We start from the raw sequence: 17,804 nt of genomic DNA, 5'->3' as shown, positions 1-17,804 counted from the left end.
TATTACAAACAATATTAAATATTCTAATTTAAATCACCATTAAATAAATATTCAAATTCAAATATTATTATTTAAATAATATTTATCACATTCTGGATTTAAAACAATATAAATTTGATAATTGTCCATATTTGAAAACCTTCTAATTTGAAAACCTAATCCGACGGGGTGCGTCGCGCTTGCTATTAGCAGGTTTTATAGTTTCGAATTTTTGCTTCTTATTTCAATTTCAAACAAGTATTAACAAATCAAATGATTTCGATCCCTAACCTCCTTCTCTATCTCGATTTAATCCCTAAAACTAACTCTCGGTATTGATGTTTTGGTATAGGAGACACTAAGACATGGCACGAGTTTAAGCTCAACCCTCAACACTTTTTTCATTTTTCTGCCACGAGTTCAGAAGCTGCCATTGTACATTTAAGGTAGGCAACGGGTGAATAGTACCAAGTCAGATTCAAACTGATTTTGGGTTTACCTGTGTTCGCCCACCTAACACCAGCACCACCGTCGCCCCCTTTAATCACCAAGCACTATAGTAACCCTACTTTACATGTTTTGTTCCTTATCATCATCCTATTCACTTATTTGTTTTTCTGAATCACTGGTTTGAATCTTTTAAAATATTTGAAATGTAATAATGCAAGCATCATGTTCATGCTATTTTTTGTCTAAATCTTATTCATAAACTACTCTTTTTGTCGATCATAAGACTATATATATATTGAGAATCTCCCTATACTAATAGAAGAGTAGTTCTTTTGTCATGTGTCATCATATTAGGCATTGTAATTAATATCATGACACTTGTCAATTTATTAGTTTTTCATTTTAAATTTATTAGATCTCCTCGTTAATGTGATTCTATTTTAAATTTTAAATTTTAAATTTTAAATTTTAAATTATTGTTTTCATTAATTCACAAATAAAAAATATCTAATATATATTAAAAATTAATTTTATATATATTTATTTGAATCAATTATTATAATTTCACATAACTAATAAAAATATCTCTTAAATTAATAATTTATTTAAAATAACTTATTAATAATTTTAAGATTTTACTATTTGATTAATTTTATAACAATGGTTCACACGGGATATAAACTAGTAGATAATATACACTCTCACTAAATCTTATTCATAAACTACTCCTTTTGTGGATCATAAGACTTGAACCCTCTACCTATTGACACGACCCATTTTCAACACCTTAATACCGGTAGAAGCCTTTTGCATCAACTAAAGTATCTAATAAGTAATGTATTTTGTACCCGGGCAAAACATTTTGTGCCTTAATGCTTTCTACCTGTTTTTCACAAGCCCAAACAAGGATGAGGCCCAAATAATCCAACGTTTAGAACTATGTAAACATGATATTTTCTCATAACTTTTTTTACTCTTTAAATAATTCTCGAGATTATGTGAATGAAATATTGTCTAAAAAAAGAACGACGGAGATTAATGGTTAGAAGTTAGTATAACAAAATCGTCAACGTTTGGACTAGAACTCGAGACCTTCAATCTAAAAGGCAAAACTTCTACCAAGTGGACTAGTCCTAGAATTACATTTTGTCCTAAATTTTAATCGAACACAAAATAATCTATTTGAGCTTTTGATCATTGGAGGACTACGGAAATAATTGAAAAAAAAAACAGATTTTCTGGAAAATCAACATTAGTCGTATGTATGTTTCTTTATTAATTGTTTAAGGAATACTTTAATTACTTCTTAAAGATATGAAATATAATATTTTGATTAAGTTTAATAATATTATGAAGTTAGGGTTTTATTTATTTGATAAATTCGTTGTTTCGCTATTCATTATTTTATAGTGAATATTATCATTTTGAACTTGGAGGATAGTTGATTTCTCGTATGTATGATAGGTATTATTTGAAATAAAAAACAACAATCAATCTATATGAAAGAAAAAATGAAAATAATATTTTGTCAATTGGTATTAAAAAATCAAAATGGAAACAATCATATTTTCGATAATTTATGTAAATAAATTATACTTTGTGATCCACTTTAAATATTCAGTAATTATGTGTAAATATTTGAATTCGACTATATGCATACCTCGTATCAAAATTACTAACTCAGTCACTTAAAACGTCACATATCGAATAATTATTTAATAATTTTTATACCAGTTTGAGCATTCATCCTTTAATTTTAGTTAAATTTAGTTTAGTATGGCCTATGACCCGTTGTAATCATGCATTTATTCTGTTCCCTTTGGTTAAATATAATTCAGATTGAGAAAATATACCGAAGTACATGTTAGCCTAATGCTAACAATGTGAAAATTCATAAATAAAATTTTAGGTTTAAGCTTAAAAATCATAATTTGCTTGGTTGGTAGTATCTTAGTTGTGATTTAGAGTGTAATAAAGTAGAGATGATGGAATCTAGATCTGTAATACAACTTGGAAAGCAACATGGTGGCCTTCCTACCTCCAAGCAAGCAACTATCATAGTGTCTCACAATTACAATATCATTACTTTACAATTAAATGTATTCTTCTATTTTAATATTTTAGAGGTATTTAATCTATAACTAATTTCATAGAATTAGTTAATTAATAATAAAATATATATTGATATCAACTAGTTCAAATCACCTTGGTGGTCATTTATATTGGATTTCAGATGTGTGGTTGATGATATTAGGCCAAAATAATAGGCAAAATATGTAATAAAAACTAGGTGAATATAATGATATCGTCATCTCTTTTGTCAAGACAAACTAATCACCTCCAAGTCCGCAAATCGCTTATGTACTTTTACTTCATGTCTTGGAACATGAGTGAGGTGTCATTGCCTTTTATCACATGCCCACATATGTAATAATAAACTTCAAATGGTTTCATTTTGCAATATAATAATAATAATAATAATAATAATAATAATAATAATAATAATAATAATAATAATAATAATAATAATAAGTTTGAAAAGATTTATAAGTGGTTTTAGTCCTCATAAAACTTGAAATTATTATATTTTCAGTATCCCACCAAGACTGAATTATTCGGATGTAAACGATAATTCCTTTGTTTACATTCTTTCATCACTATAAATCCAGAAATTATTTTCTTTAAACTTTTTGTTTCATCGGTGTACACCTAAATTTAAGACAGATTAACCGAATACATATACATATATACATATCCACCCCTTCGTTGAAACGTATAAATTTTGTCACTTTTTTTTTTTTTTTTTCCTAATGTTAGTCTTGAAACCGACATTATTTTCTCAAATACTAATAAATAGTAAAAAAAGAAATAAATTGAAAATTATTAAATAAGAAAGCGTGGCTGTAAAGCAATGGCTTAAAGGGCCCACACATCTTTCAATATGTGAACCGGACAAATCTTCCACGGATCTTCAACTCAAAATGGCAACTCTTCACCGCCCATCCACCACCCCCTCTCAAATGTGGGCCACACACCCCCCTTCTATTCTCTTGAAACTAATTATTCTAATTATAAATAAATAAATAAAATTAATCATACGAGTCTTATTCAATACATCCCTTCACGTATATCTTAATAAAAAAATTATGTCATCACTTGATAAAATATTAAACCAATTATAAGTTATGAGGTAAACTATGTCTTTTATTATAGAAAATTATATCGTATATTTATTGGTATACCCATAGAAGTGTTAAATAATCAAAAATTCAAACGTAACTCAAGATAATTATCTATTTATACAACCAAACACAAATTACACAATTACATTTCAATTGGTTAAAACCAAACTTACAAGCCTTTGACTTGGGTTTGACTTATCTGATATAACTTACTTTCATATTCAATGTTATGTCCGACCCAATCAGGCTTTGACACAATGACTCAATCACCAACTATCAAACAATCTTTAAACTCAAAATAAAGTTTGTTCATATTCTATCTTAAAAAACAACTTTATTGCTTAAAGCGAAAGAAAAACAATGTGATATTAAGATGAATAGTACAAGGTAAGTACCACATGGTGCTATCACCAACGCATAGCATAATGAGTCGCACAATGAATCATCAATACATATATATGCAATAAACATTTACCAACAATATAATGATTAAAAGTACAAACAAATTCATAAAGCCAAAACTTTAGGCTCTAATTTTTTTTTTTCTTTCTTAAATATAATATTGTTTTTCTGTATTAACGCTATTAATATATAATTATAGTATTTTATATTGGGTATTGACAATATATACATTAATATATAATTAGTGTATTCAATATTTAAAGAAGACATGACAGGAGGGCGGAGGTTAGGGGTGGGGTGGGGTGGGGTGGGGGTGGTGCTACTTTTGCTTTTTTTGAGTTACCATCACTACGACCACCATTAGCTCTCTTTGAAACATTCTTTTCCAACTTTTCTTATTTCCCATAACCTTAAAACTCTCTCTTTAATTCTTTCTCTCTTTCTTCAATTCATATTTGGAAATTTGGTGTTTTTACTTGTGTATCTAATGATCCTATAGACTTGGAGAAATGGTAAGTTTTTCATGTCTTTCTGTGTAATCTGGTTTTATCTGTATAATTCGTGTCAGCTGTATAAACATAAACTGTGTTTGTTTATAGGGAACTCCGGTGAATATTATCGTCGGATCACATGTTTGGGTTGAAGATCCTGAAATTGCATGGATTGATGGAGAGGTTTTAGATATCAAAGGAAGCAATGCTACGATAGTTACCACAAATGGAAAAACTGTAAGTGTTTGTATAATTGTCATTGGATCCTTGAATATTCTACAGTAACTCCTGTTTTTTTTGTTTATTAAAGGACAAAATAATGAACATCCTTTTTATCATTTTATCGATATTGACACTTAACTGTTTTCTCTAGTTTTTAAACCATTTTTTTTACTATTTAAAAAAAACGTTTTTCCATGTTATCAGGTTTTGATATCATTGAAAAATGTAGAAAAACATTATTGAAAATATTTTTTTAATGGTAGAAAAAAAGTAGATCTTTCAAAGTACAATGCCTTAATAAGAAAAAAAAGTTGAGTAATAAACATTTTATAATTGTGAAAATTATATAAAATTTCAGATAAAAGCAAATATATCGAATATATATCCAAAGGATACGGAAGCACCACCAGCTGGAGTTGATGACATGACTAAGTTAGCTTACCTTCATGAGCCTGGAGTGCTTTACAACCTTGCTGCCCGATTTGCCCTCAATGAAATATACGTAAGATCCAAAAACGTAAAATGTTAATTATAAAAAATGAAAATTAATAAAATATTATGATTTAAAAAAAAAAAAAAAACAGACGTACACTGGGAACATATTAATAGCAGTAAATCCGTTTCGAAGATTACCACATTTGTATGATGTTCACATGATGGAGCAATATAAAGGGGCCACTTTTGGAGAGTTGAGTCCACATCTTTTTGCTATTGCTGATGACTGCTACAGGTTTAAATTCTTATTTCATGTTTTTTTTTATCAATTCATGCAAAAATGGTTACAGGTGTAATGCTTCATAATGTTGTTTTATTAGGGCAATGATCAATGAAAATGGAAGTCAGTCGATATTGGTGAGTGGGGAGAGTGGAGCAGGAAAAACTGAGACAACAAAAATGTTGATGAGATACCTTGCTTTCATGGGAGGCAGATCAGGTACAGAAGGAAGAACAGTTGAACAACAAGTTCTCGAGGTGGGTTTTTTTTTTTTTTTTTTTTAAATTAATAAATTTTTTGTGTTAATTTTTTGGAAAATTAATCATGTTGCTTATCAGTCAAATCCAGTTCTTGAAGCCTTTGGGAATGCCAAAACTGTGAAGAACAACAATTCAAGGTGAAAACTCAACGTAATACCATAAAATACTATTTTGTTAAGCCCCACATGACAGAACAGGTTGTACTGTGTTTGACGTGCATTCAACTGTGACAGAGACCGATGTCAATAAAACAAAAAACTTGCAAACTTTTGTCCCACCAAAAAAAAGATAGAACAAGGTGGGATAGTAACTCGTTCCTGATCTCTTTTTTGTGAAAAAAAGACATAAATGCCCTCCTCATCCTCATCATAGAAAATAGCAATAGAAAGTTTGTCTAGTCTCGCCTAGTCCTTTGCAGTGCCATCTCGTGTGTGACACGAGATATGACTGGACTGGATGGGACTAGACAAACTTTCTATTGCTATTTTCTATGATGAGGATGAGGAGGATGTTTATGGCTTTTTTTCACAAACAAGAGATCGGGAATGAGTTACTATCCCACCTTGTTCTACTTTTTTAGAGAGACAAAAATTTGCAAGTTTTTGTTTTATTGACATCGGTGTCTGTCACGGTTATATGCACGTCAAACACAGTACAAGGCCATTTGTTCTGTTCGACTTCTGAGTAATTGAAAAGTATTATAGGTTGATTTATGGGAAAGTTCACATGACTGAGTGTTTGTATCAGTCGTTTTGGTAAATTTGTAGAGATCCAATTCGATAAGCAAGGAAAGATATCAGGGGCTGCAGTCCGAACTTATCTTCTAGAAAGATCACGTGTTTGCCAAGTATCTGATCCCGAGAGGAATTACCATTGCTTTTACATGCTTTGTGCAGCACCCCCTGAGGTAACTTCAATTATTCCGATTTTTTTTACAATGTCGCTATTTCTTGCATTTAACCCTTTTTTTTATATTTACGATGAATGTTTTCAGGATGCGAAGAAGTTTAAACTAGGAGATCCAAGATCGTTTCATTATTTGAATCAAACAAATTGCTATGAAGTAGCAAATATTGATGATGGAAGAGAATATTTGGAAACACGAAGTGCTATGGATGTTGTGGGAATCAACAATGATGAACAGGTATATTTTTTTTTACTTAATGGACTTAATAGGGACAAAACTTTAATCAAGTAAGTTTTTCTTTTCGACTTGATACTAAAAGAACAACTTATTTAATTGCTATTTCTTGTAGGATGCAATATTTCGTGTTGTAGCTGCAATTCTTCATCTTGGAAATGTTGACTTTATCAAGGGGAAAGAATTTGACTCTTCAAAAGTCAAAGATGAAAAGTCACTCTATCATCTTCGTACAGCAGCAGAGCTACTAATGTATGACCCTTATCAACTCACAGTATAAACATGCAATTAATTAGTTTTTCATTAATTAAAAAGAATAATCTTATTTTTAACAGGTGTGACGAAAAAGCCCTTGAGCAATCATTATGTGAGCGTGTTATTGTAACCCCAGATGGAAATATCACAAAACCATTAGATCCAGCAGCAGCTGCTTTGAGTCGTGATGCCCTAGCAAAAACAGTCTACTCCAGACTCTTTGACTGGTAAGAAGATCAAAAATGTTTTTGGACAATTCTACCCCTAACATCATTTTCATTCTATTACACCATATTTAATTTATTATCTTTGCACCAAGAAGAGCCCTAATTTTGTAATTAGGAGGTAAGATGACTATTTTACCCCTAAATGAACATTATTATAATGTGTCACTAAGAAAGTAAAAAGTAAAATTTGATACTGAATTCATGAACTATGGCAGGATTGTGGACAAAATAAACAATTCAATTGGTCAGGATCCTACTGCAAAAAGCATAATTGGAGTCCTTGATATATATGGCTTTGAAAGCTTCAAGATTAACAGGTAAATAATGGTAATTTTATAAAATAAACAATTTTGACTTCAAGAATTCAACCTTATGAATCTCTTCTATATGATAGTTTTGAACAGTTATGCATTAACCTAACAAATGAAAAGCTGCAACAGCATTTTAATCAGGTAAAATACATGAATATATATATATATATATATATATATATATATATATATATATATATATATATATATTTCATTTATTCCAACAAATCCATTACAAATATAAATTGGAAAAGCAAATTTACAGCATGTGTTCAAGATGGAGCAAGAAGAATACACAAAGGAGGAAATCAACTGGAGCTATGTAGAATTTGTGGACAATCAAGATGTTTTAGATCTAATTGAAAAGGTATCAACTTCATAAGTTAACTTCATATATGGATTAAATCAAAATATCCTACAAGATTAATTTTTTGTTAATTGTGATTATGCAGAAACCTGGGGGCATCATTGCTCTTCTTGATGAAGCATGGTATGTAAATAAAAAATAAATACAGAAAAGCACTTTTACATTTATTTTATTAAAACAAAGATTTATTTATAAACTTGGTTTTGCAGTATGTTTCCTAAGGCAACACATGAGACATTTGCTCAAAAGATGTATCAGACATATAAATCACACAAACGGTTTGCAAAGCCAAAACTTTCTAGAACAAATTTCACAATCAATCATTATGCAGGAGATGTAAGCAAAACACTATGTCATATTATTATTCATCATTTAGACCCCATTTGTTACATAGGACATGAGGATGAGGAGGGCATTTACGTCTTTTTCTCATACTGGATAATATAGGTTACCTATCAAGCTGATCACTTTCTGGACAAGAACAAGGATTATGTTGTAGCAGAGTTTCAAGCTTTGTTAAATGACTCAAACTGCCCCTTTGTAGCAAATCTCTTCCCACCATTAGAGGATTCATCTAAACAATCCAAGTTTTCCTCCATAGGAACTCGCTTTAAGGTGAATAAAAATTTTAGGCATAATTTTTATGAATTTTTGTTAAAGTGAAACCTTAAATTGCAGCAACAACTACAATCATTAATGGAAACCTTGAGCACAACAGAGCCACATTACATCAGATGTGTAAAGCCTAATACGGTTTTGAAGCCAGGAATATTTGAAAATGACAATGTTTTGAGTCAGTTAAGATGTGGGGTAAGTGACTATTTTCTGAAATATGATTTGATAAAATTGAAAATGATTATTTATTTGATTCATTAAAAAAAAATTATGATTTATTCATTATAGGGTGTTCTGGAGGCAATTAGAATAAGTTGTGCTGGGTATCCAACAAAAAGATCTTTTGATGAATTCCTAGAAAGATTTGGGATGTTGGCTCCAGATGTTCTTGATGGGTAAATATGCTTTCTTTTTAATTTTAATAAAATAAAAAGATCATTGTTTTTTTTTTGTACATATTTAGTTTTCATTTGGTAAAAAAAAACAAATTGACTTTCTTGAGTCATCTCATCAACATTTTGGTTTTAATACAACTATACTAAACCATTTACATAGACTTAAAAATCAACAAAAGAACATTTGCAAATATACTTTGAAAACGGCTTAGTATTGGTGTATTAAACCAAAAGTTTGTTAAATTACAAGTCAAGAAAGTCAAACTTATTTTATGTATGCAGATCTGATGAGAAATCAGCATGTGTAGCAATTTGTGATAGATTTGGATTGAAGGGGTATCAGGTATGTAAACACTTCACTTTCCTAAAAAAAACATGGTTACAAGAATATATTTTTAACTTTTCTAAAAAATTTCAGATAGGAAAAAGCAAGGTTTTTCTTAGGGCTGGACAGATGGCAGAATTAGATGCAAGGAGAGCTGAAGTTCTAGCAACAGCAGCAAGAAGAATCCAGAGACAAATCAGAACATATCTCACACGTAAAGAATTCATTGTCCTTAAAAAAGCCACAATCAATACACAAAAGAACTGGAGAGGTAAGTAACTCTTTTATACCAAATTTAAAAACTTTTTTCTCTTTAAGTATGAAATAGGAAATGACAAGTTATTTTTTTTTTGTCAAAAAAAAAACAGCAAGACTTGCGCGTATGTTGTATGAGTATTTAAGGAAAGAAGCTGCATCTATACGTATACAGAAGCATATACGTGGAGGTATAGCAAGAGCATCATACAAGCATTTACAAGGAGCGTCTGTATCTATTCAGACTGGGCTTAGAGCAATGGCTGCAAGAGATGAGTTCAGAAGAAGAAGAAGAAACAAGGCTGCAACTATAGTTCAGGTACTATGGATAAATTATGTTTGTAAAGTATTTAAGAAAATGATTAAGTCATTCTTTCTGGATTAAGTCAAAAAGAAACTCAAGGGCAAAAAATGACTTTTGTTCTTGATTTGCAGACTGAATGGAGGAGATTCCATGCATGTTCTGAATATAAGAAGAAGCAGAAAGCAACTCTTACACTTCAATGTCTATGGAGATCAAAGGTAGCAAGGAAAGAACTAAGAATGTTGAAGCTGGTGAGTGTATTTTTTATCTCTAAAATCTAAGAATTATATAATACAATTTGACTTAATTACTTTGGATTTTAAGAATAAATAGAAACTGAAAAATTATAATATGTTGTCACAGGCTGCAAGAGATGCTGGAGCCCTTAGAGAAGCTAAGGACAAACTGGAGAAGCGAGTTGAAGAGCTGACATGGAGATTAGACTTTGAAAAGCATTTGAGGGTATATTTTTTTATATAGTTACAGTTTTTTATGTAAATAAATGAAAGTGTGTTGCTAGAAAAATGTGATTTTTCTAAAGATTAAGCTACTTGCAGGTTGATCTTGAAGAAGCAAAGGGAGTAGAAATCACAAAGTTGCAGAATGCTTTGCAAGAAATGCAAGGGAAACTAGAAGAAGCACATAACCAAATTGTTCATGAGAAAGAAGCAGCAAAAATAGCTATTGAACAAGCCCCTCCAGTCATTAAAGAAGTACCCGTTGTAGACAATACTAAATTGGAGGAATTAACTGATCAAAATCATAAACTGGAGGTATTTCACTTTCTTATTAATCACCTATCTAATTTTATTTTTCATTCTAAAAGATAATTTGTATATGCAAAAAGCCAAATATTAAACCAGCATGAGTGGATACCTTATACTATACTTCTATATGCAGGATGAAATTCTAGAGTTTAAGAAGAGAGTTGAGGAATTTGAGAAGAAATTCAATGAAGTTGACAATGAGAGCAAAAATAGACTTAAAGAGTTGGAGGAATCACAAGCAAAAATCTCAGGTCTTCAGGAGACCATTGAAAGGTAGCTAAACCACAATAAGCCATTTTTCTTTTTTGTGTTGTCCAAATAAAAAAATATTTGAGAAAATGAAAGGTTAGGACTTAATGGGGGAAGCCTCATTTCCATGCTTTCTTTCTTTTAAGTTTTTTAGTATTACATTTAGTGAAAAAGAAACTCACCCATATAAAGCTTAAGTTTATTTATTTATATGAAAGTACATTGCTATTTATTGACTTTGTATTTTATATGCACATTATCAGGTTAGATGCAAACTTATCCAACCTCGAATCAGAAAATCAAGTTTTGAGACAAGAAGCATTGGTTGCTTCAACTAATGAAGACCTCACAGAAGAAACTGAAAAGTAAGAGTACACAAAATATTTTTTTTTTTTCTAACATTTTTTTTTACCTACTTTCCTACTCAATTACATGTTTCATATCTTAAGTTTTTCAAATTTGGTGGCATGTGAAACATTAACCATTTGTTAAGATTCTAATTTCTAGGGTTTCAAGGTCCAATGTGCTAAAAAGCTAATCTACTTGATGTTCACATGTTGTAATTATGTATTATGTATAGGACTCTATTTCAATAAACCAAAAGAATTGTACAAAATCAGGCACATAGAAGTTAGGATCAAAAGTATTATGAAGGGTAAATAATGGGAAGACAATATTTACCACTAAAACACTAGAGTAAAACTTTAAAGGGCGTTATTGTATTTAGGTTAAATGGAAGAGTTGCCATTGATTCAGAAACTTAATGTTTCACTTTCTTTCAGCCTCAAAAGCAAGATCAAAGAATTAGAGTCAGAAAATGAATTCCTTCGCAACCAAAAGGTGGTGGTGGTGGAGCAGATAACCACCCCTGAAAAGGTCTCACCACAACTACAGGTAAATTGACCATTTCGTCCTTTCCCTATGTATCGGTGCTTGAGAATATATATTGATCTAATATGATATTTCAGAGTTTGAATAATGGACATGAAAAGAATGATGATTTTGAAACACCACATGTAGAGCAAGAAAAGACAAAGGTAAAGAAGGAATCTTTGAAAAATCTACTCAATTATAGCAATGTCATTTTTAAGTATAATGTCATCATAAGAAATATTATAATGATGAATAATCTTTTTCATTTTTTTTGCAGGAGTTAGAAAACACCCCATATTCATCCCTAACAAAACAAAAATCACTTACAGACAGACAGCAGGTATGAATTTAGAATGCATAACCAAAAAAACCATGAATTAAAAAAATAAATTTATAAGAATTCAAAGTAAATTGCTATCAAATTGTTCTCCAATTATTGATATTCCATATTTGTGCTTCCCACAACCAGGAGAACCATGATGTTTTAATCAAGTGTCTTTTGGAAGATAAGAGATTTGACAAAACAAGACCAGTTGCAGCATGTATTGTGTATAAAACATTGGTTCAATGGAGGTCATTTGAGGCAGAAAAGACACATATTTTTGATAGAATTATTCACACAATTCGATCTTCTATAGAGGTAACATTCATTCATTAAAAGAATGAAATTTTGCAACATACTTTTACTTATGTTCTTTATCTTTTGCCCATAATAGCAACATGCTTACATTTTTTACCTAAGGGCAAAAGATAAAGAACATTGTTTATATTGGTAGTGACTAGTGAAGGTAAAGTATGTTGCTATTTCTTGCAAATTGCCCTTAAAAGGATGATGTGTCTAGTGTCTAGTGTCTACTTGTTTCTTCTTGCATTTGTTTTGTATTGAAACTAATCAAAAGCATTCTATATTATTGAAGACTCAGGATAACATCAAAGATTTAGCATACTGGCTATCAACAACTTCAACTCTTTTGTTCCTACTGCAAAGTACAATCAAAGCAAGTGGTTCACCTTATAAGTCTCCACATCGTAATCGCGCCTCACCTACCACATTGTTTGGTAGAATGACACAAGTAAGCTCTTTTTAGCAATGTACTTTCATAATTTGCTTATTATAGCATCTCACTTTCACTTATTCCTATTATTATAACATTCTACTTTAACAATCTACCAAATTGTAGCAATGTCATTCAAGTACAAACAATAATGTACTAAGAAGAAGAAAAAAGAAAAGTGAAAGTGCAATGTTTATACTTTGGTAGATTTTTCAAAGTATGATAATGCCTAAATAAGAAAAGAACTGAAAGTGCAATGTTGTAATAGAAAGAAATGAAAGTAGGATGCTATAATATAGAAGTTAATAAAAGTATGTTGCTATTTCTTGTAGGGTTTTCGTACATCTCCTATGGGTATGGGTATCTCTAGTGGATATAGTGGAATGGAAGGGAAGCCAAGTGCACAATCAAAAATAGAAGCCAAATATCCTGCACTTTTGTTCAAGCAACATCTAACAGCTTGTGTAGAAAAATTGTATGGAATGATTCGTGACAGCTTAAAGAAAGAGATAAGCCCGTTTTTGAATTCATGCATTCAGGTAAAATTGTTATTATTATTACTATTCTTATTGTTATTAATGTTACTATTATTAAAACTACACATTAACCATCAAATACACTAATAGGCACCAAGATCTACTAGGGTGAGACCAACAAGAGGGGCATCAAGAAATATTCTTTCAAATATTGTGGCAAAACAACAGGCATCAATTATACACTGGCAAAGCATCGTTAATAGTTTGGACAACACCTTGGGCATACTGTCTGAAAACTATGTAAGCAAGAAAAAGTTAAATCCTCTTTTTGCAATTGAATTCTCATAATACCAATGTACTTTCATTTCTTTACTGATAATAATGATATCTTTAGGTTCCTTCAATAATCACAAGGAAAATTTTCAGTCAAGTATTCTCATTCATAGATGTCCAGTTCTTCAATAGGTAATGCACCTCTAGTGAATACTTGAGCAAGATGTTTTACTAGTTAGTATATTACTTAGGTTTCAGGTATTTGATATCTTGTGGCTTTTGCAGCTTATTGCTTCGTCGTGAATGCTGTTCATTTAGTAATGGAGAATATGTTAAATCGGGTTTGCATGAACTTGAACAATGGTGTAAGAAAGCAACGGATCAGGTAATTACTATTCCTTCAAACTATCTTTAGATTACTTGGATCCGATTGGTTACACAGGTTGGAACAGAACAAAACATGTTGTACTGTGTTAGGCATGTATTGGACTGGGACCGGGACTAATGTCAATGGAACAAAAAGTAAAAACCAATTGTCCCACCTAAAAAGATGGGACAGAGACTGATGTCAATGAGACAAAAGTTACAACTTTTTTTCCCACCAAAAAAGGTGGGACAGGGACTGAAGTCAATGAGACAGAAGTTACAGCTTTTGTCCCATCAAAAAAGGTGGGACAGGGATTGATGTCAATAAGACAAAAGTTACAGCTTTTTGTCCCATCAGAAAAGGTGGGACAATGACTGATGTCAATAAGACAAAAACTACAATTCTATGTCTCACCCAAAAAGGTGGACTAGGGACTTGCTCTCCACCTCTTGTGTCTACAAAAGACGTAAATACCCTCATCATCAAAAACAGCTTAAGAAATCTAGTTTAGCCATGTAACAAACACAACCTTAAAAAAGATCCAATTAAGTGTCAAGATAATAATTAATTGTGTGATATTATATGTTGTAATTATACAGTTTGCTGGATCTTCATGGGATGAGTTAAGGCACATAAGGCAGGCAGTTGGGTTATTGGTATCACACCAAAAGACTCAAAAGTCCATGGAGGAGATCACAAATGAACTTTGCTCGGTAATATGTTCACCTACATGCTTTCTTTCTTTTTATTTACGGAAAATTGAAGGAAATAGCAACATACTTTACTCTTATATATATATATATATATATATATATATATATATATATATATATATATATTACTGATAATAGCAATATGTAACCATAATAGCAACATACTTACATTTATTTACATATAGTACCAATGTACTTACAATTCCTTACCAATAATAGCAACGTTACACTTTTATTTATTCAATTCTTTTATCTACATAGATAAGTAGATATTAAAGTGGACTTCAAGATTTACATTAAAAAAAAACTAACCGAAAAGTAACCTTTGCTTTATTTCTCTTTTTTTCCTTTTGAAATAGGTGTTGAGTGTTCCACAAATATACCGTATTGGAACTATGTTCTGGGATGACAAATATGGAACTCAAGGATTATCTCAGGAGGTAAGGAATATATAAATGATTTCAATATTTGACATGATTTTACTTAAAAATGGAAGGAAATAACTTTTTTTATGGATTCTAGGTAATTGGCAAGATGAGATCACTAATGGCAGAAGATTCAGTTAGCATGCCCAACAATTCTTTCTTGCTTGATGTGGATTCAAGGTAATTTACATTCAAAACTAAAACAGTAATTGGAAGTAAAAAGGGTAATTTAGTCATTACTAACTGACAACTGTTTTAAAAAATTCAGCATACCGTTTTCTTTGGAAGAAATATCCCAATCTTTCCTTGATATTGATTTATCTGAAATCGATCCACCACCCCTCCTTCGTCAAAGATCAGATTTTCATTTCCTGTTGCAGCAAATAGAATGAAACTATTTATTTTTTAAGCGGAATTAAGCAGAAGAAAGCAGAAATCCGCTGAAATTAATTGATTGATTACATGAGTGCCAAGAATGTGATTTTTTTTCATTCTTTTCTCCATTCAAAGTTTCAGGTGAGGATTTGAGATTTTTTTATTTATTACAGAGTGATGTTAGAAGTGTGGTTTCATATTGATTATTGTAAAAAATGACAAAAGGATTGTATTTTTGAAGATAAGTGAAAGATGTGTAAAAGATACTGGTGTTTTTGAAGATCAAGGAGAGATGTGTAAAAGATGTTTGTCACAATATAAGTGAGAGATTTTGTATGTATTTAGAATTGTCCAAGCTGATATGTTGTTAGATTGATGAGTATATCTATTTACCATAAATCAAATAGTTTCATTCAAAACTAAAATCAGACAAATAAATTCTCCCTCCATTACCATTTCATATATCAAACAGCATTCAGTTCAAATCTAGAATGCTATAGGATCAAATTCAAAAATGGACTCCTCCCAGATTCAACACCAACACTATTTGTATAAGCCTATTACTAGTTGTGATTTTAATGTATTTGAACTTTAGAGCTTACATAATTTTTCTCTTCGGGAACTTCTACTTCATGACATGGAACTCTATGCGATTGCTACCAAATCAAAGCATAAATATATTCAGGAATCGGAAACTAGCACGTTAGGATTGCAAATTAGAGGGTTATGAAGTAGGAAGGCTATCCACTTCGAAATCCATACAGAGCATAGATATTACAACACGACAACGACGACAGACAGACAGTAGTTTTAGCATTGCTGTACAAAAATGAAAAATCACAATCAGAGCTAACAATTTACTGAAAATTTGATCGATTACCTGTTAGGATCCGTATACTGTTCATTCATCGGGGAAAATCATTACAACAGCTTCGCCTTCGTATTCGATTATTCCTCGAAATCATAGAAGACACGGGCGAAGCCAGGATTGGGGTTTTATTTGGTGTTTATGTTATTCTATACTGCAAAAAAAAAAAAAAAAAAAAAGGCGGGGGGGTTGCTACATCTTATCCTCAATCCCCATAACCTAAATTCTAAACAAACTAAGACAAAAGAGTTACCTGTTGGCCATATGGTTGGGAAAAGGAACGGGAATATGAATTACGAAGGTAATTAACTTTTTGATATGTTCATATCTACGTAACTATCTTTTTTTTGTACAAATCTAGGTAACAAACTTGTTGGAAGTGTTCACATATAACCATTATGACCTGCTATAGCAGGTTAAATCCTAAATGTGAACAGTTTCAACAAGTTCGTTACCTAGATGTGTACAAAAAAAAAAATAGTTACTCAAATATGAACAAAACGAAAAGTAAAAATTAAATTACACGAATGGTCCCTGTGGTTTAGGGGAATTTGTGTTTTTGGTCCCTACCTTATTTTTTTTAACTTGGATAGTCCATACTGTTTATTTTTGTTGCGCGTTTGGTTCCTGTCTTACCTAATGAGACTATTGTGCCTTATTAATTTATTTTTTAATTAATTTTCTTATTTATGTATTTATTTTTTGTATATTTAAAAAAATTAATAGACCACCCTACTGTTTATTTTTTAATTAATTTATTTTTTTTTAACTCGGATGGTCCCTACTGTTTATTTTTGTTACACGTTTGGTTCATGTCTTATCTAAAAAGACTATTTTGACCTTATTAATTGTTTTTAATTAATTTTCTTATTTATATATTTATTTTTTATATATTTACAAAAATTAATATACCCCACATATCTGTATCTCCTCACCGTAATCCTGAAACCACATTTGAGAAATTTAATTTGAGTCTTACCGGTCACCATCTCATCTCTCATCCTCCCAAACTTCTATTTCTTTTCCATCTTTAGTAACATCGACGTCTTCACCATCCTTCTTTTTTTGGTATTTCAACTCTAGCGAACCAACACCATAACCTACAGTCTCTTCATCTTTAGTGGGTTGCGGTATTGATTCGACAGAGTTGAAAGACCGAAAAAAGAAGTGATGATGAAGACGTCGATATCACTAAAAATGGAAAATAAATAGAAGTTGAGAATGATGAGAGACGGGATGGTGTGGAGATACATATATGCGGGGTCTACTAAATTTTCTTAAATACATAAAGCATAAGTACATAAACAAGAAAATTATTTTAAAAAATAAATTAATAAGGGCACAATAGTCTTTTTAGGTAAGACAGAGACCAAGCTCGTAACAAAATTAAACAGTAGGGACCATCCGAGTTAAAAAAATAAATTAATTAAAAAATAAATAGTAGGGATTATCGGAGGAGATACAAAT

General features: G+C 30.9%; 1 protein-coding gene and 1 long non-coding RNA gene across 2 annotated transcripts; one reads left to right on the top strand and one right to left on the bottom strand.

The window, feature by feature from the left end:
- Positions 1-4,315: 4,315 nt before the first annotated feature.
- Positions 4,316-15,809, top strand: LOC111890586 (myosin-12). The gene is made up of 39 exons (XM_023886693.3): positions 4,316-4,525; positions 4,613-4,741; positions 5,085-5,228; positions 5,311-5,456; positions 5,542-5,698; positions 5,780-5,838; positions 6,449-6,608; positions 6,696-6,845; positions 6,958-7,094; positions 7,178-7,324; positions 7,540-7,641; positions 7,719-7,776; positions 7,901-8,002; positions 8,088-8,125; positions 8,212-8,338; positions 8,450-8,617; positions 8,681-8,812; positions 8,906-9,012; positions 9,295-9,355; positions 9,431-9,608; positions 9,706-9,911; positions 10,028-10,147; positions 10,260-10,358; positions 10,454-10,669; positions 10,797-10,936; positions 11,176-11,277; positions 11,695-11,806; positions 11,881-11,949; positions 12,063-12,125; positions 12,255-12,425; positions 12,703-12,858; positions 13,173-13,379; positions 13,467-13,616; positions 13,711-13,781; positions 13,875-13,974; positions 14,556-14,669; positions 15,029-15,109; positions 15,192-15,274; positions 15,363-15,809. The coding sequence occupies exons 1-39, from the start codon at positions 4,523-4,525 to the stop codon at positions 15,484-15,486; spliced, it is 4,689 nt and encodes a 1,562-aa protein (XP_023742461.1). The 5' UTR covers positions 4,316-4,522; the 3' UTR covers positions 15,487-15,809.
- On the bottom strand, positions 14,813-16,539 carry LOC111890593 (uncharacterized). The gene is made up of 3 exons (XR_002849907.3): positions 16,350-16,539; positions 15,368-15,465; positions 14,813-15,069 (listed from the first exon to the last, which is right to left on the bottom strand). It is a non-coding gene; the product is annotated as an uncharacterized LOC111890593 (long non-coding RNA).
- Between the last annotated feature and the right edge of the window lie 1,265 nt (positions 16,540-17,804).

This window comes from Lactuca sativa, chromosome 7, assembly GCF_002870075.4.
Source record: "Lactuca sativa cultivar Salinas chromosome 7, Lsat_Salinas_v11, whole genome shotgun sequence".
Taxonomy (NCBI): Eukaryota; Viridiplantae; Streptophyta; class Magnoliopsida; order Asterales; family Asteraceae; genus Lactuca; species Lactuca sativa.
Note: the sequence above shows the minus strand (reverse complement) of the source record. Positions and strands in the feature narration are given on the sequence as shown.

Bases quoted from the DNA above. Each gene is read 5' to 3' on its own strand.
- LOC111890586 (XM_023886693.3), top strand. The intron at 9,912-10,027 runs GTACTATGGATA...CTTGATTTGCAG, and splicing joins AGGCTGCAACTATAGTTCAG to ACTGAATGGAGGAGATTCCA. The intron at 14,670-15,028 runs GTAATATGTTCA...CTTTTGAAATAG, and splicing joins TCACAAATGAACTTTGCTCG to GTGTTGAGTGTTCCACAAAT.